Source organism: Empidonax traillii, unplaced genomic scaffold, assembly GCF_003031625.1.
Source record: "Empidonax traillii isolate 1590-97213 ecotype Southwest subspecies unplaced genomic scaffold, ASM303162v1 scaffold7:size3022706, whole genome shotgun sequence".
Taxonomy (NCBI): Eukaryota; Metazoa; Chordata; class Aves; order Passeriformes; family Tyrannidae; genus Empidonax; species Empidonax traillii.
Window position 1 is genome coordinate 1,282,452 of NW_020955200.1, and position 23,062 is coordinate 1,305,513.

At 42.5% G+C, this 23,062-nt stretch overlaps 2 protein-coding genes across 7 annotated transcripts in view; one reads left to right on the forward strand and one right to left on the reverse strand.

The window, feature by feature from the left end:
* The first annotated feature begins 7,250 nt into the window (after positions 1 to 7,250).
* Positions 7,251 to 23,062, forward strand: part of SEMA6A (semaphorin 6A) — a 118,821-nt gene continuing 103,009 nt past the window's right edge. For all 6 annotated transcript variants that reach the window (XM_027881535.1, XM_027881553.1, XM_027881544.1 and 3 more), the window contains exon 1: positions 7,251 to 7,812. The gene's annotated coding sequence lies outside the window, so the exon portion shown is untranslated. The remainder of the gene's footprint in view (positions 7,813 to 23,062) is intronic.
* Positions 8,451 to 9,549, reverse strand: LOC114056282 (translation initiation factor IF-2-like). The gene is made up of 2 exons (XM_027881337.1): positions 9,222 to 9,549; positions 8,451 to 8,890 (listed from the first exon to the last, which is right to left on the reverse strand). The coding sequence occupies exons 1-2, from the start codon at positions 9,547 to 9,549 to the stop codon at positions 8,451 to 8,453; spliced, it is 768 nt and encodes a 255-aa protein (XP_027737138.1).

A 23,062-nucleotide genomic window follows, 5' to 3' on the forward strand; every position in this document is an offset into this window, starting at 1 on the left:
TTAATGCAATACAAGGAAAAGCTGAAAGAGAGCCCTTTCTACACCAATTAAATGAAGTAGAGCTAGAAACACCATTTGATCAGATTTCCTCTTGGGATAAATGATTACAGACAAGCACACAAAGGAAAATATCCATTTCAGCTTTTTTCCCAAGTAATATCTTTGCTAGACAGAGCATTCTCAGAAATTACTGAAAAGACCCCATCAACTACCCACCCTAATCCATAAAAACCACACTGTGCTACAAATTAACAGCTTATCCCATGTTTTCCACTGGAAAGGAATAAATTTCTGCTCTTCCCTGTGAGACACTGAGGACATTAACTGAACCTCGGTGAGGGACGTGTCCCTTCTCCTCCTGATTTTGCCTTGCTCACAGGTGTGATCCAAGAGTAGCCAAACTCCATCCATCCCACCCACGATACATGCCTGCTTGACACCCTGGTGCCTTTCTAGACTGTCCCACCATTCAACCAATGTCCTGAAGCACTGTTGTTTCCTGGCTATGCTATGTCACTTTTTCCACACAGAATTGGGTCCAAATAGCTCATCAGGTTGTGCTGGGAGGTGACTGACACTGATGAAAACTGCTTTGCCCAAACCAGGACACACACTCTTCTTCTCAAATACTTTGTCACGTCTTTCAACACATTTTCAGTCACTCTTCTGTATCCCAGCAGGCCATAATGTGTTTGACATTAATTTCTCCATTAGTATTTAAAAATATTCATATTGCTTAAAAGCAAATGTAAACCTGGAACAACTCAGTCTCTCATTTCTTGAATGTTTCAACTCAGCAATCTCACAAGATCAAAGGATAAAACCTGACTAAAAGATCATTTCCCATCAGCTGTTCAGTGGTCAAGGTTTAACCAATCCCATTTGTCCTACATTGCTTTATTATATCTTGCTAACCTTTTGCTGCACATAGAGATAATTTGCTTTCCTCTCTCCTTGTTTCTCTTCCTTCCTTTATTTTTCCTCCTGTCACTTCTCTCTGGCTTCCCTCCTTCTTGCCCACTCTGCTTCATAAATTTTCTAAGCTGGAGCCTCCTTCTAATCTCTCCCATTTTGGCCTGGCTGCTCTTTTCCCATCTGTTCTTTGCATTCCTCTTTTTAGTTTGTCAGTTGCAACAACTTTTTCCTACCCACTGCCATCAGTTTGAGGGTTAAAGAGAAAAAAAAATCAGCTGGATGAGAGTTAATGTTATGAATTAAAGTGTGTGTGTTGGGGAGGGGGATGGAATAAAGCCTCTTTATTTCAGATACTGAAACCATTAAAGATTTCTCTTTGGTAATATCGTATTGCCTGGTAATTCCATGTACTGAATGGTCGTAAGGGCTCAGTTCAGCTGAAGGGATACTGAAAGTAATGATTTTGACTTAATAAACTAACCATTTCTTATTATTTAAAATTGGCTTTGCTGTCAGTTTGATGCTGTAATTGTATTTAAAACATTTTTATTATAATATTTACTTTTTTCAGTGTTGTCATTTCAGTGACGATAAGTTTACGCTCAGTTACCCCATCTAGATCTGAAATGTTCATTATTTTTTGGGGGGAACCACTGCAGTGCTTCACTTTGGACCATATTTATCCACTGCAAGAACATAGGCAAAGCCAAAATAAATGTCTTTCCTCACTATTCTCCTTAAGCTCTTGATCAAGCCTGATTTTATAGAGTCCTGATCAGAACAGAGGATTTACCCCCAAAAAAAGGGTATTAATTTAACTTTCCAATCAAAATATATTTTGCAAGTTTTCAAGGAGTCTCCACCTCTTCATTTGCTGTCCAACCAACTCAATGGTTAGAGTCAAACCTTAATCATAGAATGAGAAACAACAGCCTAGAGAAAAATTTTACTCTGTTCAGTTCCTCAGTGTACTCAAAAAGGATGCAAGGCCTAAGCACAATGTTGGAATCGCTGGGAGTGTGAATCCTCTGAAACAGTGAACTAAAAATGTAGAGCACAATACTTGAAACTAAATCACAATGAAGTACCTGAGGAGCATGCTGTCTTCTGTCATAGTAAAACTGAGGGGAAATAAACCTTGAAAACTCTCTTTAGATGCTCTCTCTATAGCTTCTGATTCATTTTCCTCTCAGAGACCCTAACTAGAAGAGACTAATGTGAGATCATCAACATCCACTGTGTGAAGAAATTAAGTTTCTCTTTATGGAAAATCCAATAGAGTTTAATAGCAAATAATTTTTCTAGAGACTATGGAATACAACAGATCAGTTATATTCCTGTTGTGGAGCTCTTCAGGCTAGTTAAAAACCTCCATAAGATCCCTTCCTGGTGAAATTTTACAAAACAGATCATCAGCAGGTAAAATCAATACAGATGCACCAACAGTAATAAGATTATGTTAATTTACACCACAGGAGGATTTGGTCCATGTGTGTTTAGAGTAATTTGATAATGAATCACTGAAAATTTCCATTGGCTTTAACAACTGTTAAATTCTACATCACTTTCCCATATTGATCTTACATGCTCTGTAGTTTTCCTTTTTTTTTTTTTTTTTTTTTTTTTTTTTAAGGGGAACCGCTCCCTTCACCGTATGATCCAGCTGCTATCCACAGTATTCTCTGCTTATTTCACCATCATGTAACACTTTACTCTTCTGGGAACTAGATGACACAGTGACATGTGAATGTTGCTCACAGTGCAACATGAATTTCTGCTGATTTTTCTGGCACAGTACGGCAGGGGCTGACCAGGGCAGCCTCCTGCATAAAACATCTGCTCCACAGCCTTCCTTGCCTTCCAAAATCTTCCATAGTTGTAGAGACCAACCTGCACAGAATTGGCAGAGAAACACTCTGGGTTCCCAGCAGAGGCAAATCCTTCAGTGAAGGATTTCCAGCAAACATTTCAGACTATTTTGCTGACTTTTCAATACATTGGGTGCTCCTTGTTAAGCATGTCATGTTAGCATACAGTCGTCTGCATATCTATTTGGAAGATGTCTAAGCAAAGTGATTAAGAAAAGCAAAACCATATATGCCATCTAGCAAACTAAAAATGTGGCATTTCTAGTAAGTTCCTCAGTAACAGAAAGAATTTTGAAGGGATTCAACATTAAAAATCACATCCATGGAGGAAGCTTACTGTTCTTAATCTAATATCATTTTACATGTTCAGAAAGATCTGTAAAATGTCTAGTGCTCATATTGTTAAACTATGAGCCAGTCAGCAGGAGTCAGCTGGGCAAAAGACCAGTTGCCATTTTACTCTGGGAAGTTGAGAATTATGTGTGTGTTAGTTTTTATGTCTTCTTTCCTTTATCTGCACTATGCCCAAGAACAGCTACAGGCTGAAGAAAAATCTGCCCATTTTCAACCACATTTTCAGAGTACAGGTAAGTTTGGTGAATTCCCCTGAAGTGATTAAAAGGAAGATCTTATTTTTCTCTGTGTAGGAGTAATTACTTTGCCAGACATTCAATAATCTTGTCTTGACAAAAATCATATTTGCAGTTTGATGCAATTTCACTATTACTGTAAGATTAAAGAAGTCAACACTTCTTTTATGTAAGATGTGCCTGCATTCAACATTTTGTTTTTATTTGTGGTGAGATATATCTCCACAGGTAAAACCATCTCTTCTGATGCCAGAATAGGAGAGAGGAAAAAGGAGTACAAGCCCTTCTTAGGTTACAGGCTTCAAGTGCCTCATGGACATCAAAACTATCTGATACCTTCCTCAGAGCAAAACCCCCTCAGATAGCTGTCAAAAAATCCTCAGCTCTACCACAACAACTGTGTTGTTTCTTGACAATGTAAAACTCTGCTGCACTTTGAACTTTTGAAATATGGGCAAGAACAAGCTGAACTGAATTGAACAATAGCTGGAATTAGGAAATGTTGCACATATTATTCTGATGCAGGAAGACAATGACTGGGGGTGAGCTCGACAAGGTACCATTGCACCCCTGCATACCAGCTCCTCAGAGCTATATCTAAGGTGATGCTGCTCGTACTGTTGCATGGCTCTGGGAAGTTGGTAGAGTAGAAGATATAGATGAGTACAATGTGGGGCTCAGTATGGCAATTAGCATTGAATTTTGAACATCGCAACTGAATGTGGCAGTTGCTATCCATGGAAGAGAACCAAATTCCTTCCTCAGTATAAAGCAGGTGTCTCACAAACTTTAAGTCAACATATTTCATATATGGTGGGGAAGGAAGGGTAGAGGTAACATTTTCTTATGAATTCAAGTCAAATCTTTGGTAGAGACCTACTCTGCAAAAGGGTTGGAATGAGTTGGAGAAGTTCTCTATAGCTTGTGTGCATTGTTCAGATAGGGCTTTTAAAATGCACAGCTCCATGGAGACCTCACCAAGAATTTGTGACTGGAAAACCCACTGCACTCTACTGCTGCAGCTGCCAAAAAAGCAGCCAGTGAAAAAATATGTTTTCCCATCAATAAGGGTAATAATTCTCTTCCCCAAGGCCATGTGAGTAGCCCACACTTAACTAGTCTAGGCAAAACAAATAAGGTTGTGTCTCTGTTTTCAGAAAATCTGACAGCATGGAGAATTGAGATTGACATTAAAGTTCCAGGAAAAGAGCCTAAAAAACTTGGTGGGAGAGAAAAGATGAGGAGAATAGTTTATTGGATTGGGTACTGAGTGAGAAAGGGAACAGGGAGTCAGGTAAAACAAAACATAGTGGGTTTTTAAGCCATGAAGACAAGTCTGATTTTGTAGATCAGTTCTAGTAAGTTAAGAGCAGAAGCAGCAGTAACAAAGGACAGAAGAGCTGGCTGTCATTTTGGCAGAGGGCTATATGAAAAAGGGTACAATGTGTGATTTAAGTGAAGAAGTTAGGGAGTGCAGGCTTGGAAATTAAAGACAGAGAAAGAAAATGGATGAATGGAAAACACTTTTGTAAAAGAACCTGAACATAAAACTTCTAGTAACTGATGCCTTAGCTAGTACCAGTGTCTGGAAAATATGATTTTTTTTAGTGCTGCTTCTTAGAGAACTTTATTCTATAAAAATCTGGTCTGTATTTTTCAAAACCCTAAATATAGGAGGGGAAAGTATTCTCTGTCAGAGAGCCTTTTTTTGATTACTGAAGAAATGCAAATGTAAAATAAACCATTCAGTATTGCAGAAATATTTGTAAAGTGTCTGAAGCACACAGTAAAGACCAAACCTAGATCTGCTTACAGCCCAAACCCACAACAAAGTCAGTGGCAGTTTTGAACACCTCAAAACGTATGCAGTCATTGAACATAATGGGATGACAGGATGTCAGCCTTTGCCGTTGTCAAATGGGTATTTTCCACAAATCTTGACTGTGTTCAGTCTCTGTTCTCATCTCCTGACAGAGGGAGAAGTACCATGATATGATCTAGGGCCTCTTCGTGGAAATGGGGTTAGGGGTCTTGGCAAATCAAGGTACATTTGGTTTCCACCCCTGACACATGCCTGGGTACCCAGAAATTATTTGTACCACTTGTGTTTCTCTAATTGCTTTCAGAACTAGGGTAAGTTTGTTTCACTAAAATTCATCTGTCCCCAGCAATTATTCTGTTTTAAATTTACAGGGGAAGAAAGAAAGAAAATATATATTAGGTCTTAATTCCTTTGGTCAAAAAATTACACTAAGTATACATTCAGTTTAAACTGTCAGAAAAGAAAGAAGAAACTTTTCCTTGATACAGATGTTTTCCCTTGTAATTTAACAGCTAGAAATTGAATGGATATGTGGTTAATTTTAGAACTCAAATCAAGTACAGAACTAAAACCAATGTCTCAGAGTCCTTTCATGATCTGAAAATATAAGGAAGAAAAAGCGACTGTCATAAACAAGTAAATATTCTAATTTTAATGCCACACTTCGTGACCTGACAGCAAATCCCCTACTTGCATTCTGTCCTTTCACTTATGTGGTTCGGGGGGGGGGGGGAATCCTGTTAAAGCAATTGCACATGTAAATGAATCCCCTGGAAATTAGATACCTTCGCGCTGAAGTAACTAAAGGCTCTCCTTGTAGCCTTAACTGCAGCGAGATCTACAGGGTGGAAATTACTGCAAAAACTCTTGAGGAATCGCATGCCGCCGTCAAGGAAACGAGCACGCGGTTTTTTCAGCTCACCGACTTTGGGCTATTTTGTAGGGTTTATAGCGTAGACCGTTTCCGCAGACTGTCCGCTCCACCCCGATGCTCTGAGAGGTCAGCGGGGCGCGGGAGCGCTGCGGAAGGAGGGAGAAGGGCCACGGGACGGATCCACGGGCGGGCGAGAAGCACCCGTGGGCGAGCGGGACGGACACCTTAGGCAGCGGCTGAGCTTGCCTGGCCCCGGACAGAACCGCGTAGGTTCTGCACCTCCCGCTGCCGCCGTCCTGGCACGGCGCCGGGGCAGGGGGCGGCTCGGGCGCCGTGCGCGGCGGGAGGGAGCGGTGCCAGCACATCCCCGGCGCTGGTCCGGGGATTACTGCCGTCGGCGGCGGCGGGGGGCCTCGGGCGGGGATGGGGAGAGGGGGGATTAATGTATTAGCGCCGCTTGCTCCTGCTCCCGGCTGGATCGGCTCCGAGACAGGGATTAGCGCAGCCAGCGACCACCGCGGCGGGACTGGGGCGGAGGGAAAGGGGAAAGGCGACAAGCGGACGACCAGCTGCCGTCCCGGTCCCGCGGGGGATGCGGCCGGGCGGCACGGCCCGGTTCCATGCACTAGGCTGCGCTGCCGCCCTGGGCCCCGCAGCGGCCCCCGCTGCCGCGGCCCCGTCCCCCGGGGGACCGCGGCCGGCCGCCTCCTGCCCCGCACCGCGCTTTTAAGGCGCCCCCCGCCGACTCTCCGCGCCTCGCGGGCGTGTAACAACTGTGATGGCCGTAGGCAGCGGCAACTCGGATGGGACGGGCGAGGGCCGGCAGCGGCGGGCCCCCTGCGCAGGCACCTGCTCGGCACAAACCCCGTGCCGCCCAGCACCGGCCCCGGGGTGTCGCTGCCAGCAGCGGCAGCAGCCCCGCGGATCCCGAACCCGCCCGGCCAGGCCCTCCCTTCGCCCCTCCCGGCCGGGCTCCCTCAGCCTCGCCCGGCCCCGCCCCCCCTCGCCCCGCCCTCTCCCGGCCAGCGCCCCGCCCAAGGCGGTGGGAGGGGCGGGGCGGGGCGCGGGCGCGCCCGCCCGGCGCGCGCCAGTCCCGGGCTTTGTCTCCGCCTCCGCCGGCGGAGCCGCGTCCCTCGGGCAGCGCGGGCGGCGGGGCAGAGGCAGCGGCGGGAGACGGGCGGCGGAGCGGGAGCGGCGGGAGAGACAGAGACAGAGAGAGGCAGCGGCTCCCTGGTCCTCGCCGCGCACAGTCCAATGCCCGGCAGCCTGAGGCGAGCAGCGACTGCGCTTTCCTGCCGTGGCACAGCGAGTGCCTCCAGCCTCGGAGTTTTCCTGAAACAGCCGTCACAACGGGAGCACTTTTGGTAGAGAGGGAGCAGAAGGAGACCACGAAATGACTTACCTCCTGAGGCTCGGCTGAAGGGGACTCGCTGGAGTGGAGCCCCAGTGGAATTTGGGTCTGGAGAGGAGTTGCTAACGTGTGGTTTTTTTTGCCTTTTTTTTCTTCTACCTGATCCCTCCCCTTTTCGCCCATCATTGGAAATGAACAAATTGCTTTTGCAATTCAGAAAGTAGAAATATTAAATATACCATCCCCCTGGAAGCACATATGTAGTAATGACAAAGGATCGCAAAGGAGAGAGTGGCTCCAATTTCCTAGAGAGATCCCCTAAAATGGATTACTAAATGGGACACTACATCATCTAGTTGTCCTCTAGCTGCCCAGATACATGCACCGAAAAGGTACAGTACTCCCCCGTCCATATCCCTGTTTTTGGGTTGCTCGGAAGGGAAGGCTCCCGGGTCGCCCCGGCAGCCTCGGAAGGAGCGAGGGTGGTGTGTGGTTTGAGGCTGGCTGCTGCCTTCTGTCTCGACATCGTTTGCAGCGCGTAGGGAGGAGGAGAACCGCCCGCAAGTGCACACGCTGCGCTTGCTGTTGCCACTTTCCCGGCTCGTGGCTTCGTCTTTCTTTTATCTTTTTTTTCGCCCCCCCCCGCTCTTATTCTTCCCTCCCTCCCCTTCCCCCAGTTGCCTAACACCTAGCCCCGGCTGCCTCCCCTAGCCCTTGGCACGGCTTGCATGCGCCGCGCTGAGGCTCCTCGCCTTCCACCCCCGAGTCCCGCTCGCAGGGGTCGCGCCCGCCGGGGCACCGTGGAGTGGGAGGCAGCCCTGAGACGTCGGAGCCGGGGCCGAGGCCACCGCCCGCCACCCCGGGCCGCTGGGCATCATGCGGGGCTGGGTGGTGGGGTCTTTGTTACAAGAACTATGTGGCTGCTCCGTGCAGAGGCGTAACCCCGCCGTCTCTGCTCTTCCCGCGAGGTAGTTGAGTCGCGGGCCATGTATTTATTTATTCGGTATTTTTCTAAGGCTGCGGCTGCTTTTTAGGGGGAAGTAGCCTGGAACCAAGGCAACTTCTTCCGCGGAGCAGCCCTCGGCGCAGCCGCGGGCTTTGTTCGCGGTCGTGGGCTGGGGCCGCGGGCTCCCCTCTCTGCCCGCTCCCCGCGGACGGTGGTCGCCATCCCCTCCGCCCTGGCTCTGGCCAAGGTGGGCTGCCGGCTGCTCTCCTGCAGCCCCGCGGAAGAAGGGTGGCTCTGGGGCAGGGATGCTCCCCGCCCCTTTTTGCCTGGCGCCACCAGCCTCTCCCCCGCGGGCTGGTGGCTCTGCCAAGCCGCTTCTGCTCGGCTAGGGAGCGCAGGCAGACGGGCCGGGGAAGGTCGGACCCCTTCGGGGCGGCCCGGCGGGCAGGGAGCGTTGCGAGGCAGCCCAGCTGTCCTCCCTCCGCCCAGCACTCGCCCTGCCGCTCCCTCGGGCTCCGAGAGAGCTGGGCGAAACGGTGGAAAAGAGAAAGTTTTTTTTTAAGGGAGAACTGCAGGGCCGGCCCCCAAGGAGGGGCTGGCGGCGCCCCGCAAACTCCTCACGCCGCCGCGGAGCGGCCGGGCCGGCAGCGCGGCGCGGGGAGGCTGGGCGGGGACTGGGAGCGGGGCTCCTTCGTGCCTCTGATGCCGAGGAGGGGGCAGGATGCTTCTGAGGGGAAAGGGTGTTGAACAGGAGAAGAAGTATTTACTCCTACACACACTCACACACCCCGTCCCCTCAAGTGCACGGGCAAGGAAGACCCCCAGCCGAGGGCAGGGGGAATTAGGAGGCTGTGCCCTCATCGGCGCTGCTCTGGCGACGCGGCGCCGAGGCACGGGGGGCGACGGCTCGGGCAGCCTTGGGGCGGCCGAGGGTCAACACCGCCTCTCGCTCCGCTGCCGGGGAGGGCGGTGGAAAGTTCGGGTCTCCATCACGCGTGGTGAAAGTACGTGCTCCTTGCGAGGGCTCGACCGTCCCACTTCCCCTTCCCTTCTTGCCTGGCTGTCCAAGGGAGGTGTTTCCCGGGGGTAGCCCTGACGGCATGTGAGTCGGGGGCTGGCGGGGGAAGCGGGACTGAGGCTGCACCGCGGTCAATTGCAGTAGAGATGCCTTTCTGCCCGTCATCACCGCCTCTGTCCTGCCTGGCTCATCTCGGAGTGAGTCGCAAGGCGGTTAACTGCTGGGTCTTCCCTAGGCAAATGGCCCTGTCTTTTCTAACCTTGACCGCTTGTTCAGGGAGTAATTTGTTCTGTTCCTTTCCCGAGCTAATTGCTACTTTTGAACTTTGTAAACATGCACGTTTGTGCCAGCATCTGTACAGCGCGGATGTTTAGCTGCTGCAGATAATTATTTCACTAATAGGCAAAAAATAAGGGCTCTGTAATATATTGTAAAAGGTGCCACTTCCTGGCGTTTCAAGGTGAATGCTTCATTTTCCAAAGGAGCATACACAACATGCAGGTGTTGTAAATAACGAAGTGCTGAGTCTCCGCAACCATTTTCTGTCACAGGTTTGCACGACGTGGCTTATTATTTGACATAGATTCTGCTCACTTGTTTTGTATCATACAGCAACGATACTAATTACTAACTTGACCTCAAAGATAGCAGCTAAAGGTGTGAATTTTCCACCATCTTCAGAACAATTAGTTCAGTGACTGCTTTTGGTGCGCTTTCATTTAAGTGTCATCCACAAGCCATTCTCATCCAAGTAATTTTTACGTGGTGATTAACTCCTTTGGCATCAATGTCATGAAGTCCAGTAGAGTCAGGCTCTTTTAGTCACGGAATTCATTTTGAGAAATCTGTGGCATTTTTCTCAAAGTAACATTTACGTAGCTGTTATCATGCTTAGGGTTTCCTTTGCCATTTCAGACCAGAAAAGCAAAATGATCCTGCTATGATTAGCTTCTACTTTCTTTCTTTCTTTCTTTCTTTCTTTCTTTTTTTTTTTTTTTTTTTTTTAATGAGACTAATGTATTGTGAAGTAATGTGGGTCTGCTCCAACAAACCCCTTTCTTCATGGAATTGCCTCAGACCTGGTTGAAAGCAAATACCTGTTTCACTGGGATTCAGAGAGTTGCCAAAGTGTTTTACCATCTAGGGCATAATTTTATCTAATACGAGCCTGGTTTTAATATCATAGCTCTCAAAAATTACAAGACCAAGAGAACTAACTCTTTTTAAAGCCAAACATTTTCTTATGCATTAAAAATTTGATTTCTGTTCTCCACCACTCTTCACTGGAGAAAATACCTGGCTTTTGTGGAAGTTTAGTTCAGAGCAGTATGCCCAAATGAGATTTCTATTAAAATGCTAAACAAAATTTATAATAGTAAGTAATACTGTAACATGAATTTGCAAAATTTGCTTTTCATGTAGTGGGAATAAAATGCTTGAAGGATGGATGAATACTTTCAGGGAGTATGAAATATACAGTCACAGATGTTCTGTGTATACTCAATTAGTCTGCTTGAAAACTGTATATTCTTAATGGCAAAACCAACCTTATCAACTGAACTCATACTACTTGAACCAAAAAATAATTGGGCACTGACATCTGTGAGAAACATGGCTAGCTAAAATTTCTAGCTGCTTGAAGGTGAAAGTGAATATTAAATATTAGCCAGAGACCCTTCTTAATGTTTGTAAATAGAAGATTGCAGTTACTGGCGTTTTAAGACTGAAGAAGGAAGTTGATTGGGCTAAGGATGAGGACTTGCCTTCATTACATTTTTGAAAAGAATAAAAAAAAAAAAAGGAAAGAAAAGGAGAGAGAGATCAAATTAATGACCTGTGATAAATCTAGACTAGAACTGTTTGCATTTAAAAGGAAGTAGGTGATTGTGAACTTGCTTGTGCATGTTTTCTGAGGGGAAGGGGAAGTTTGTCATCTTGTTTTGAAGAGCCATACATAAATACAGATGAAAGGAGTTCACATGGTTTACAGCATGTTTTAGGATTATAATAAATGTTTTAGGATTAAATTGACCTGAGCTAATACATGCCTCACATCCAACTTGTTAGCAAGAACATATTGTAATACTACCCAAAAAAATGTTTTGTGTATAGTACCTGATTCCCATATGCTATAGCAGAGTGCTGAAAACAAACAAGCCAGTAAATGCTGGAAAACAACATTCAAATTATATTACACGCAGCATATGCTAGAGAAAAGTTGAACCGTAGTAAACCAGAAGTTTTCATTATCCTAATTTGATACAGATGCTGCAGTGTTTGACCTCCTACTGTTCATTTATTGATGAAGTAAATCTTTAGCCCTCATTCACCCAAGTAAGCTTTGCTGACCCAGGAAAGCCTTGCTTGCCCAAGTAATTTTCTGAGAGTAAAGACACTTGCTGAAATATTACTTAAATGGGGACTTTTTTTTCTTATTTAAGCCCCAAACTGAAAATACTGTTCTCTGACGGGAATCGATACTTGTTAAGCACCTGAAGCTATCATGTGAGTACATTAGCTTTGGATGGATCTTTAATGTTAAGTTAGACCTAGGTCCGCGTGTCATGGAACAAGTAATGTCTGACAAATTGCGACAAGCTTTGCTTGATGGGGCAGCAGAAAAATCAGAGGAATAAGCAGTGCTTTTTACTGGTGACCATTTGAGCATTTCATGCTCATAAATTCTGATTATCAGGATTGCTCTGAGGTAGGTGAGATGTTTTGGCAGTAAGATACAGTCAGTAGCACAGAGTCCGACTGCTGATCAGCGGCATACAGCAACTGTGATCAGTGTTCTAAGGCAGAAACAAGCAGCTGGGGGAAAGCCTGGTCCTGAGCCTGACAGGAGGAATATTTTTATTTTTGTCCTGTTGCACCAGTCTCTTGAGTCAAGAACAGCTTAGATGTGCATAGGTTCTGTGAAGGCAGAAGTGGACTACCCCGATTCAAGTGCAAACCTGGCAGACTGGAGTTTACGTGTCTTTATTTTCTTTATGTGCTGTGTTACCTATGGCCGTGGAAATAACTGCTTATGTTTATACAGTATTAAGGGAACTTTAATTGTTCATGGTGAAGGATGCTTTGGCTTTGGGTCTGGATTGCAATATGGCAGCACAGCTCCAAGGCACCTATTTAGGATTTAAAGGGAAGAGTGCCACCTACTGTGTTAGAGTTATAGATATTGCGCCTCCCGTGTGCTTTGTGGAGTTCCCAAGCTGCTCATTTGCCTGGGTTTTTTTTGGCCACTGGAAGATGTGAAAGGATTCAAAATTAAATGTGATATGGAAAAGGAGGAAGAAAGAAAATAGAAAAATATTCTGCACCTACAAAATCAGAGTATTCTGGAAGTCTTGGAAGGGGTTCTTTGAGAGACAGGCATACGTAGAGGCATTTGCAGTTTTTGTCACTTCAGACTTAACACAGGTTGCTCACAGTTAATAGTGGAGGCACTGGAAATAGGGAAGGGGATGAGAGATCTATGCCTCCACCCCATAAAATAATCATGTTCTCAGCTTTCATGCACCAGATGAATATAAATGAGGCTAACAGATTTATGCCCTTTGAAATCTGAAGTTTAACTCAAGATACAGTTTAATAGAAAGGAAGTAGGTTTCACTTAGAAAAAGAACAGTATTCAATAAAGGAAGAAGAAAATGAGAAAGACCCAACATGAATTTTCCCATCACTTGCTGCAAAACCTTTCAAAATATTTGCCAGTATAAAACTATAGTTATTTATCAGCCGAAAGAAGGGTTGTGCTATGCTTGATATGAATACAAGGTCATTTTTGTATGAAAAGAATTTTTCCCTGAGCTCCAAACTGTTTCTTCAGTGGCTGAAATAGAGATGTAAAATGAAGTAGATAAACCAGCTATTAACAGAACTGCCAGTTGCTGCATCTCTAGAGTGAAGACATATGGTAATTCACTACATTCAGTGATGACCTTTCCTTTAAAAGTATTGTTAATAATAGGCTCTTCTATATAAAGTATATATACTACATACTTGAAATTCACATATCATGGACTACCCTGTGCCATTTTGAGGTTTTTATTTTTTTAGCTACTGACAAAACTGCTACGGAGGAACTTTCTACATAAATACACTTTGCAACATGCCTGAAGTTCTGAACTTAAAGAGTTTCCGAGGGCAGATGCACAGCACTGCTGTACATCATGTGACATGGCTGTCCTCAATATGGGAGGCCTTTGGCATCATCTCTCACCCTCCCCAGGTAGAGCCATGTCCTGACTGCGAGATTATAGCCTTTCCATGAAGCAGGCAGAAAAAAAGCGCATTCCTATTCTTTTATGATCTCTGTTACCAGTTGCCTTTAGAGAAAACTTAATGTTTATGAAATTAGAAAAAACAAGAATATTTTTGTTACACCTTAGTCTGAGGCCATCCAGATAGATAAGGACTACTATACTAGTATCTTTACTGGAGATAATAGTAGAAGTTTTATTACATATTTAAAAAGAAAAGGTATTCCTAACCATCATCAGTTTTACAGTGACCCTGACAGGCTCGTGGGATGTTCTAATAATGCAAATGTGTAGAATATACATACAGTAGATATGGTTGTGTGTTCCAGTTCAGCAGATGGAAAAAGTACTCTCCCTTATGAATCCCCAACACAATGGGAAAAACTGCATCCAAATATATTCCTGACTGCAGCAAACTTTATTCCTACTTTTCTATCTCTGTCTGCTCAGCTTCACTCAGATGTTTTATATATTCCTCATATGGCTTTGGTAGTCGTATGGGAAATTTCCTATGTTGCTTCCTTCACCATTGTTTGTGAACATTTATCCATTACTTGCATTTGAGGCAGCCATTCATTGAAATGTTAATGAGATTTTTGAACAGTTTATAGTTCCACAGTGTTTTTTTTCTTGTTGTTTTGAGCAGAAAAAAAATGTGGTTTTGTTGATGCCTTTTGAAATCTACTTTTTATTGGTAGATTGAGATAGATTCTATGCTAATTCTTCCTGCATTTCTGAATTATGGCCTAGCAAGGCACTGTCGCTGGGATCTTCATCTATTAATCATGGAAGCTGCTTTCTTATTCGGTTGCCATAGTTTCAGTGCCTCAGATAGTGTTGGGGTGCCTTGGGAAAGGCTTGCAATACATTCAGACTTGCAAGCCTTGCAGTTATTTTGGCAGTAGAAGAGCTCTGAAGGAACAGAGAACAGCATCCAACATTATTCAGAGTTGGATTAAAAGCGGAAACTTCTGGATATGTCTCTCTGGACTCTGTTATGTGAATGTCCAGCTGATATTTACTCCAAGATTCGCTTTTTATTTTTTCTTGCTGTTAAAATGGTACATTTCAGAGACTGTTGGCTACCTTAATCCATTTCAAGAGCAAGAGAAGCTTTTCATTAGTTCTTCTGATAAATGGTTGGGTATATTAGGGCATTTAGGGTTTCCTAAGCAATCCAGGTAATTTGTTTTACATTCCCTTTTAATCTAGCTATATACAGCATCATATCCTGTTTGAGACTGGGTTAATGTTTATTGTTACCTTTAATTACAATACGAACCCTTTGTTCTTGCTTGCAGAGCAGCTTGAATTACAAAGTAAAAAAGGGGAAATAAACTTTTTTCAGACAGAACTAGTGCTCTTTCAGAGCTGTATTGGCACTGGCAGTATTTTTTGAATAATATTTCAGTATATGTTCACAAACACAGTATTAAAACATACATACTTTCAGAAATGCAGATCTGTGAGAAGTTAGAAATAGCTTTTCTGATGAATAAGAAAAATGGTAAAGTAGTAAAATATACCTAACAGGAAAGTACCTGGAAGACTGACTTGTCAATGTAGTGCTCAATATTAATTGATTTGTCAGTTGTGCATAATATCAAATAATGCACAAACATATTTCAATAAGCAAATAATGATTTCCTTTTTCTTTTCCTATTGAGAAAAAAAACTTCATTACTTCTGTGTGAACAATAGTAAGCTACATGTTTTAGCAGATATTTGAATCCCATTTCTTCTTTTCTTCTGGATTTTACAGTGCCTCCAGAATGATGTGATTTCCCTCTAGTTCTAATAAAGCAGTTTGAGTCTTGCACAGATAAGTTTGATAGTTATCTTCTGTTCACGAAAAGAAAAGGCCAGCCTTAACTATTCGCATCAGTCAAAGTATAGTATTAAAAAGCTGTGTAGTTTAAGAATTCAGTATAATTGGAACTAGTCTGGAAAATTAGCCACTTCTTGACTTTCAAATGGTTAGCTTGCACTCAAAGATGAGTTTTTCTTTAGCTTAGAACTTTACTACCCAGTCTTGTCAATTTTTTAAGTGAGATCAACAAGCAGATTGAGAACATGTGCCTGTTATATGTAATCCACCCTCAGGAGTCCTACAAACTGAACAAACTGAAGTCCAAAAATTTCACACGAATTTTAAAGCTTTTTTGGTAGCTGCACACAATATCTGTATTTGTAATTTTATACTCCTACATAATATATATAGTCTCTGGTTTGTAGTCTGGCTTCTGCGTATTCTGTTGTATGCAAGTATTTTACGTTAATCTCAGCCTTTTTCCTAATAAACTCACAATGTGCATGTCTCTAGTAGATTGGCAGTCTGATAGAACATTATATGTTCTGATAGTTCCCTTTGGAAAGGGGAGGTGGTGACTGAGTAAGAAGATTGTTGCAGTGAGGAAATATATTGGATCAAAAGCTGTAGAGGTACAAATTCTGTTGTGTTTTTCTTCTCAGAACTTAGTGTACTCCACTTAGAATCTCTCTGTATAGAAATTAATTTGAGCAGTTCTGTAAGGTACATTCTTTAGCACTGATGACTTTTTTGTCTTATTTATTTTTTACCTCCAAGAAACAGAGAAGTGCGTGATACATCAGTGTAAAGAGCCAGTCTTGTTCCTCTTGGATAACAAAAAAGAATTTCTACTGAACACCTCAGCAACAAGCCCTTACTCCATTTATAGTTCACTATAGAATCATGGAATCATTTAGATTGGAAAGGACTTCTAAGATCGAATCCAGCCCTTAATCTAACACAGCTGAGTCCCCTACTAAACCATGTACCTAAGTGCTACATCTACACATCTTTTATATACCTATACCCATCTTTTAAATGCCTGAGTTGGTGACTCAGCCACTTCTCTGGGAATACTGCTGTTTCAGTTTCTTTATAGTTGACAATAAAAGTTCTGCATCCCCAAGCAGCTGAATTTTAGCATGAAATGTACTGATCTTATCAAGAAAGATAATAATAATTTCTGGGAAAGTAATTGTTCTATTTGTGTCTTCTAAGCAATGTTGCAGCGTTTGCTTTACGAATCTTACACATCTTACTGTCTGAATATTCCTGGGAAGCTGAAGCTTATCTTGGGATGTATGCTCATGGACAGACCTGATAGAGAGGAGAGTTGTCCTCTGTTTAGCCTCATAGCTCCCCTGGTGCCTGCAGCTGGTCACTGGATGTGGGCAGAGCAAAGCTATTCCACTGGAACTTTTGGAGCAGGTGGATGGAGAGGAATGATCGGAGGGCTGCTGGAGTCCTGGCCCACATGGCTGGGTCTCTGTGGGAAATGTTGTTGTTGCAGTCAGCACAGGCCAGGAGTGTGCTGCTGCATCCTGTCCTAAAACACCACAAGGAAGAAGTTGGGATGAAATGCCTTTTCTGCCAGTTGCTCTATGCACCCTTTCTGTCGCCTGATGGCAGAGCAGAGGCTGAGTCTCACGGGATTATCTTTCTTGAGTAGTACTTCACACCATGAGCATGGGTAAACGCAACTTGGTAGTTGATTCAAAATGCCTTTTTTATTATATGGAGAGGATTAGAGGCTGTTTAACTGCAATCTTGAACCTCGGGTCATAATCTTTATAGTACTGGCTTTTCATCATAGCTCTCTAATGAGAAAAGGGCATTGTGCATTAAAATCAACTTCTGAATTTAGTTTTCTGTATGAACAGAATTGGTACTATGTGTATTCTAATAGTATTCAACCCATTCCACTTCTGAATAATTTGTACTCATTAATTACAAATGTACAGCTTTCACAATTACAATGTACTGATACGAACTGTATGAAATCAGAAATAACCATAGTTAAATTGATTTTAAAAAATTTGCTGTAATCTGTTGAGGTTTTTTTTTTTTTTCCCTTTGGAAGGAATTAAAGTGGAGCCATAGTTTCAGGCTCTATGTAAAAGTAAGAAAACAAACTTTATTCTAGTGATTCTTTGCAATGCTTTTTTTTACTCATTGAAAATATTCTTGAATTGGAATTTGTTTTTTTTCTTTAAAAAGAAATTAAGAACTGAATCCTTAAAGAGCTGTTGTGGGAAAAGGAAAGGTTTTTGCATGAGTTACTACACTTTTTTATTATTATCTGCAAGGTGTTTCCTTTTAATTCTATTGTAGGAAAGTTCATCCTGTTCAGATACACTGATTAATTCTATCACGAGACACGTATATTGCAGGGTGGTGTCGTCTTTTTTGCCTTATCCTGTTCTAAGCATAAGAGCTAGACATACTGCCAGAACACTTCCTTTCCCAAGATAAAAACAAACAAACAAAAAGATCCTGTTCTCATTTGTCAACATATGTAGTCCAAAAGGCAGATTTAGCCAACCAGGAGCTAATGGCCTGAAGGTGTGAGATGTAGGCTGATGACTGGCTGGATGACTTGAGAAAATTGCAGGCTTGATTTTCAGAACATTCTTCTTAAGAGTGCTACATACATGTGTTAAGTACCTATCTGAGAAAAAATTTGAAAATGTAAGGCAAACCGTGGAATAGAGTAAGTTCTCTGACACATGAATTGTAATTCTTTTTTAATGCACCTCTTGCATTCATTTCGATTTGGTTTTGTTCATCTTTTTGATAAGCTCTCTTGCCTAGCTGAAATCCTGGAGGTAGCTTCATTTGCAAAAAAACCCCAAACAAATAACACCCAGCTCAAGTGTTATGTGAGAGAGGCAATTCAGCCAGGCCCTTCTTGGTAACCTATTGGTGCAATAAATGCTGGTGATGTGCTGCAGAGGGGTAGAAAATGTAGAACTGTACAATAATTACTAACATCAGAGAAAAATTACCTTAAATAGCAAATGAGTTCATTAGACTTCTTCTTTTTTTCCCCCCCATAAATGGTCAGTAATCAGTTTTAGTTTGAAGCAGATAAAAGAATTCATTGTTGTCACAGTCAAAGAACTTCAAAAACTTTTCAAAACCTGGAGCATCTACACAGATGCTTACACCATTGTATTTTTTAGAACAACTAATCCTGACTGTTTCCTTTATGCCAGGCTCCAAATATTGAAATATCTGAATTCCCAGCTGTAAAACGATTCAACCAAGTCTCTTTAGTTTATATGAATATGTCATCAGAACCAATTAGATTGCTTATGTAGATAAATGCCGACGAGCTGGGCACAGACGAGAAAATATGGGTTATCAGGATCTAACTTTTGATCTGTTAGCATCAAACAGAAAAATGAGGGCACAGTTTGCTTCAGATTGCATCTCCATATTTATTTTACTAGGAATGGAATTCGTCTTGAAAAGCTAACCTGTGACTTGTTCATATTGGTGCCATAAACCTTGCTGACTTCATTAGGAGTCATTAATTAGTGGTTTGGTGGTTGTTTTTTTTCTTGTTGTTGTTGTTGTTGACAAAATTAACTCACTAACTCAAAATATCAGTAATAATAGCAAAATACATTGTGCTGTGGTGGTGTCTGTAAAATGAGTTGGTATTTTAGCTTCAAAGATTCTAGTACTGGAAATTTTTCAACAGTAAACCAGCAGAGAATGTGTTGGTAGGGGGGCTGGAGTGCTACTTCGCAGCTGCACTGCCTACTTCTAGACAGCCGTCGTATGACAGCCTGCTCTAACAACTACCCACATTTAAATAGCAGGGTTGTGTAAGAACGAACACAACACACCGAAATACATTTATGCTGGGGAGAGCCTTAAATATTTCAGCGGGTGGAATATACTGAGAGAGAATCTGTTGCATTTTCAGTAGACTGCATGTCAGGTCTTGGAAAGAGAGAAAGTAACTTTTCTTACTGTTGGATAGTGGCCTTAGAAGAGAAGGTTCAAGAGAAAGAGACCATTCAGCTTTTGGCACAGTTTCTAAATGCAAAGGTACAGCTATAACTGTAATGTACTGACTGCAGTAATGGAAGAAGAGCTTGGTGGCATATGTCCTTATGCTCAAAGTGATAAGTGCTTCTTTAAAGTTTTCCAGCAGCCTGTTCAACATTGGCTATTTGCGTTGTGAAAACTTGTGGGGAAATGCGCCGCGAGTTTTCCTTTGCATGTTGCCTGCCCTCTTGTGTTTAAATAGCTCAGTGCAGGCGCGACAGGCGTCCGGGTGACAACAGGAGAATAAAAACACGGAGCAGAACCAAGGGATGCTGGGCACAAGCCACACTCTCCTAAGGCACTGATTTTGCCTCTGTGTTTGTGTGTGTGTTGTCTTGATGTTTGCAGTCTAAGAAGCAATATAGTTTTCAGCTTTCCTATACAGAGGCACAGACATCAGAAAGTGGGTTAGCCAAACTGATGTGAAGAAAAGCTCTAGGAGTGAGATGGAAGCGATGGATAAAGGCCGTAATGCATATGATTAAAGTGAAACATGCTGCCTACTCAAGGAATTGCTAACAACATTCTTTCACAGTTTCTGTGTCTCAGCCCTGCTTTTACAGAAAATAAATTCATGTTTGGCTTCAGTGGGTGTGCCGTTTTCGTCAGCCCTACAGGATTGATAAGACTGTCAAACTATATAAATGCAACCGATTGAACACAAAATAATACAGTTTGCACTGAGCAGAAACAGTGGCTGTGCTTATTATCAAAACGGTGTCCTAGATTAACATTCACGTGGTCTATCTTGAGCTCCTCTTTCTTACTGTTTAGTTCTTCAGTACTCACAGGGAAGGGATGCTAAAAGCACAAATTAAGTTACAGCAAATTAGTTGTTTGCTTGTTCTGGTTGTTTGGGTTTTTTTGAGAGAAGGGAAGATAATAAGATATTTTATGGCCTTTAAACAGGTTTATTTTTAACTCCAAACAGGAGGATAGAAATTGCTTCCAGCCATTAAATAGTTTCTGGCAGTAATTTTACCACATCCCCTTGCTCCTATGAAGTATATTTTCTGTATCTCAAAAGAGTATTCAAATACTCTGTCATGTTTAAAGAGCTTCCAGAATTATATAAAGTTTTTTCAAGATGCAGAAAAATAGACTGCAGCAGCTGTATGTTGCTGCAGTGTTTAGAAAAATAAAGAAATACCAATTCAAGTAATTCTTTATAAGAATTATAAAAGTGGTTTAGAAATCAGCTAAACATGGGCTTGATCCACAAATCTAATATCATTTTAACTTTCAGTTTTCCAGTTAATTTTTTTTTATTTTCTTGAGAAATAGTGGGCATTTGGATTGGGATTTTATCTCAGGTCAGTCCCATGTGATCTCAGTGCTCATCTCAAACCATTTCTTTTGTGTCTAGCTTGAGGCATAGCATCTTTTAGTACTCGTTTTCTTTACAGTAGTCATACATAGGGAATGTAAAATGCAGATTCTGGGAGTGGGCTTCTAGCTACCCAAGAATTGCTTTTGCATTAAGGACTCAAGATCACATGCTCAAGTCTTAACAAAAAGGACTTGCACGGGTTAGAATGTTTTGCGGGTTGGTTGGTTGGTTGTTTTTTTTACTTCAGAGTAAAATACTCGTGGAGAAAGTTTTGTGTTTTGGAATCATTCGACTCCCACTCCTAATGATCTCATCAGATCCACACAGGCTAAGAGATCAGCAGAAGGGCGCAGCTGGCTGATCAAGATGCCTGTATTCACACATGTTGATTTTGGGCCTCTTGTGGCTTAAAACTTTTGTGTGTGTTGTGCCCCCACCCTGAATCCATTTACCAGGGTACAGTGGATTCCTGTCTGGGGAAGACCTTTCTGAAAACGCAGTGTGTTTGTATTTGCATCCTGCAATTGCTCTATGGACAGATACTTTCTCTTGACCTGAATTCACACCTTTGCCCACCACTCAATCCACACCTCAAGTCTTAGATCTGTCAAGCAGCTGGCATTGTATATAGAAGAAAGGCAGTGTGTTCACAAAGAAAGCACTTAGTTCTTCAGTCTCATCTGATCAGGTCTCAGTTTAAAAAAAAAATAGCAAGTTGTGTGTGTTTAAATGTGTCATGACTAAAATGTCTAGAGACTTAGAACAGATCCAGCTCCAATGCATACATAAATAAATCAGTGTGCTAAAAGAATTATAGAAGACTCTAGCTTTCTCTTCATGAGTTGCACTGGAAATGCATTGGTGTTGCATGGAAGTTCATCTGCAATTAAAGATGTTGTGAGATTTCTTCTCTCACACTTGTAATCTGATGGTAAACCAAACTTTGAAGACCAGGCTGTTGTTTGTTTAGATTTTTTCTTTGTGCAAGCTCATAACTTCAGATGTAGAGAAGTTAAGTTTGGAAGCCTCCAGTTCTTCTCAGTACAAACCACAGACTCTGCAGGTATCTGTCACAAGCCCATCTCAATAGCCCATCTCAATCTCACTGAATAGCCTGGAAAAGACAGAGGTTGGACATTGGAAAGTGTGTTGCATTTTCAGGACAACAAACGCAGGACACTGAGAGCCTGTCCTAGCACCAAGTCATCTTTCTGAGAGTGGTACCTCAGCAGCCCTGGCTCTGTAGACAACACACTGCTAGCTCCAGCTTAGGTCTCACTGATTCAGACAAAGAAAGGTGCTTTCTGCAACAGCGTGGTGAAACCAGTTAGAATGAAGCATAAGTGCCAGTGAGTGGCTCATGGTAACTAGACTGATTATGTTTTATGAAATAAGTGGGATACTCCATAAAATATTATAATGCACTCTAATGATGGAACAGCGTCACTGTCTTTCACCAGGGTGTACGCTTAGAAACTACTAAGATATCTTAAAGTCATTACCATCATTCTCTGCTTAAAACTCCATTGCAACTTTATGTTACAGTGTAAGATATAAAAAGATGAAACGTATTTCTAGAACCTACAGGACTAAATGGAAAATTTAAGGACGAGATGTCTCCCTTAACTGCAGGAAAATTCTCACTTTATCAGTTCAAATGAAACCCTTTTCTTGAACCAAGTACATCACACCTAATACATATTCTCAGCCTTAACTCAGCAGGCAAAAGATGAGAAGCTGTGTTGTCCTGCTTAAGGATACATCGGAGGAGAATAAGTAATAGAGAATTTATCTGCTTCAATATTTGTGGTGTCTTTGAAGTGCTAATAATATTTGTAAAAGTTTGTATGTCAAGTTAATGCCTGCTCTATGAGCTTGCATGAGAGATTGCAAGCAATGAATAATTTGCAAATTTTTTTTTCCCCCCATAGCAAAGCCACTATGATGGTCCTGATTGAGGTGTCATTTTGTCTTGACCAATTTTTTCTTTTTTTTACTGAAGCTTCACTCAAACTATTTCACTTATGAGAAAGATGGTTTTGATACCTGAAGGCATGAAGGCATATTAATGCTTTTGGTATGTGTAATCTGTCAAAAACATTATCTATAAAAAAATAACATCATGACTAAGTCAGCAAGAAACCCATAAACCTTGAAATTATGAGCATACACAGCTGTGGTACCATGCTGCTCTTGCTGGCTCCCAATTCCCCC

Excerpts from the sequence above, each read along its gene's own strand:
- LOC114056282 (XM_027881337.1), bottom strand. The coding sequence starts at position 9,549 with ATGACGGGCAGAAAGGCATCTCTACTGCAATTGACCGCGGTGCAGCCT. Across the intron at positions 8,891-9,221 it reads CCAGAGCAGCGCCGATGAGG|CTCTCTCGGAGCCCGAGGGA; the intron begins GCACAGCCTCCT and ends CGTTTCGCCCAG.